The sequence below is a fragment of the Chaetura pelagica genome, unplaced genomic scaffold, assembly GCF_000747805.2.
Source record: "Chaetura pelagica isolate M959 unplaced genomic scaffold, ChaPel_1.0 scaffold72, whole genome shotgun sequence".
Taxonomy (NCBI): domain Eukaryota; kingdom Metazoa; phylum Chordata; class Aves; order Apodiformes; family Apodidae; genus Chaetura; species Chaetura pelagica.
The window spans coordinates 3,058,514-3,061,051 of NW_009952560.1; the positions used below are offsets into that span (position 1 = coordinate 3,058,514).

At 57.6% G+C, this 2,538-nt stretch overlaps 1 protein-coding gene across 1 annotated transcript in view; it reads right to left on the reverse strand.

The window, feature by feature from the left end:
• The window catches only part of LOC104398916 (fatty aldehyde dehydrogenase-like), a 13,619-nt gene extending 11,093 nt beyond the window's left edge, over positions 1–2,526 (reverse strand). Inside the window, exons 1-7 of the mRNA XM_010009073.1 lie at positions 2,398–2,526; positions 1,832–2,063; positions 1,647–1,732; positions 843–1,051; positions 608–725; positions 330–471; positions 4–170 (exon numbers count right to left, since the gene is read on the reverse strand). Of these exons, the coding sequence (XP_010007375.1) occupies positions 4–170; positions 330–471; positions 608–725; positions 843–1,051; positions 1,647–1,732; positions 1,832–2,063; positions 2,398–2,454 (1,011 nt within the window). The 5' untranslated portion in view covers positions 2,455–2,526. The remainder of the gene's footprint in view (positions 1–3; positions 171–329; positions 472–607; positions 726–842; positions 1,052–1,646; positions 1,733–1,831; positions 2,064–2,397) is intronic.
• Between the last annotated feature and the right edge of the window lie 12 nt (positions 2,527–2,538).

The following is a 2,538-nucleotide window of genomic DNA, read 5'->3' on the forward strand; positions in this document are numbered from 1 at the left end:
CACCTGCTTGTTGTTGGAGAAGACGTACAGGGCAAGGGGCTTCTCGCGACCGTTGATGAACTCAATGGCTTCCTCCACGCTCTTCACGGGCACAATGGGAAGGACTGGCCCAAAGATTTCCTCCTCCATCACCTTGGATGCTGGAGATACGTTGGTGAGGATAGTTGGGGCTGAGGCAAACAGGACAGAAGGAGATGGCATGAGCACGACACAAGACATGGGCCACCACACAACCTTGTCCTGGGCACGGCCCAGGTGTGGGCAACACACACCCAAACAGCCCCAAAGCACCCACTGCCACCTCCCTCCACAACACCGGCCAGAAGCACCTATGAAGCAGGAGGCCTCATCAACCTCCCCTCCGTGAGCGACCTTCTGCCCTTCCAGCAGGCCCAGGATCCTTTTGAAGTGGCGCTTGTTGATGATCCTTTCATAATCTGGAGATGACTTCACATCTTCCCCATAGAACTCCTGCCAAAGGGCACAGCAGAAACAAACACCTCACCACACCAGCACAACGGCCACAGCTCCCAGGCTGCAGCAGCACAAACTCACACCTGGGCTGTAACAGGGACAACTCCCACGGCACAAGCACCTCCAGCCTCACCTGCAGAGTCGCCTTGATGTTCTCCACCACCTTGCTCTGGATGGACGGATCACAGAGGATGTAGTCTGGGGCAATGCAGGTTTGCCCACAGTTCATGTACTTCCCCCATGTTATCCTCCTAGGAGGGAAAGGGAGATGGATTCTTCAGTCAGGCCCTTCCAAACACCACAGCCTGCCTGGCCCTGCCTGAGTCACTCTGGGGACAATGGCCCAGCCAGGGCTTCAGCAGCCTGACCTGCAGGCCACAGCCAGGTCACAGTCCTTGTCGATGTAGCAGGGGCTCTTCCCACCCAGCTCCAGGGTGACGGGCGTCAGGTGCTTGGCGGCCGCTGCCATCACGATTTTGCCCACGGCGGAGTTGCCGGTGTAGAGGATGTGATCAAACCTCTGGGTCAGCAGTGCTGTTGTCTCAGGGACTCCTCCAGTCACCACGGGGTACAGCTCCTGGGGGGCAAACAGGAGCCTGATAGTTACTTTCATTTACAGCACGTGCATCAGGCAGCAGCTCCACACGGGGCAGAATTAATTGTGAGTCACATTAATATCTGGACAAAGGAGAGTGATAACAGAGATAAGCTCTGCTCCTTCTGACTGGAATTTTCACTTGCCACGTTGTCCCACAAGAAGTAAAAGACACTAAGGCTTAGGTCAGAGCTGAGTCATGCTAAAATGGTGCCCCATTCTCAGAAAAGCCAGGCACAGGCAACATCCAACATAAACTCCTGTTTATCTTGGGGCGTTCCCAGCACAGCATCCAAACCAGCAGTTATTGCAGGGAGAAGCACATACATGCCTCTTTACACAGTGAGGAATGTCAAAAAGGCTGTCAGGTTGCAGCAATATTACACAGGCATTTTAGGTTACACAAGCATAGGAAGGATAAGTTAATATGTTTTTTTACTGTAAGAATAACTCAACATTTCCTGTATCTCCTGCTTAAGCAGCTTTGGAGAGAGCGAGCAAAGAATCTGACTGCAACCTGCAGGAGCCCTTCGAAAGCATAAGCACTTCCTTCAAACAATCCCAGAGCCCCACTCACCGGGTCGAGGTACTGGGGCAGGATCTCAGCCACCAGCCGAGCCGTGTGCTCACTCACCTCCGACGGCTTCACCACCACAGCGTTGCCTGCAAGACAATCCCAGCACAGCCCCTCAGCACTCACATACCTCTCCCCCCTCCCTCCCCACAGCCCCACGGAGGACAAGGGCTCCAGAGGGTCCCCACCTGCTGCGATGGCCCCGACCAAAGGCTGCATGACAAGGAGAAAGGGGAAGTTCCAGGCCCCGATGATCAGCACCACCCCCAGGGGCTCAGGGTGGATAAAGGCCTCGTCCCGCATCGTCAGCAGGTTCTTCTTCACAGGCTGGGGGGCTGCCCAGGAGGGCAGCTTGTCCATGGCCAGGGCCACCTCCCCCAGCACACCCAGGATCTCCTGGCTGTAGGCGTTGTGCCCACACTGCAACGACAGGGAATTTGGGGAGGGGACAGCAGAGACACCCACCCCCTGCACCCACCGTGGCAGCCCGGGGAAGCAGGGTAAGTTGTGCTGGCTCTAAGTGCGTGCCAGGGCAGTGCTGCCCCGAAGGGTCCCTGGCAAAGGACGGTCAGTGTGGGCGCCTGGGGGCTCAGTTTGTGGAAGAAGCCCAAACCTGGCGTTCTCAGACCAGCTCCTTCCCAGGAACGGGGGCAGCAGAGCTTGCAGGTGAGAGCCAGGACCACCCCAAAGGCCTCCCTGCTCCCCGCAGGGCTGTCCCCACGCCTGATGGCAGCAACCCCCTGCCAACCCACACCTTGTGCAGATCCGCCTGCAGGGCTGCCTGGATCTCCTGCTCCTTCTCCTGCACCATCCGCTCCAGGGCCTTCAGCTGCTGCAGCCTGAACTCCAGCGAGCGGCTCCCGCCCCAGGGGAAGGGCGCTCTTGCCCCGCTTCC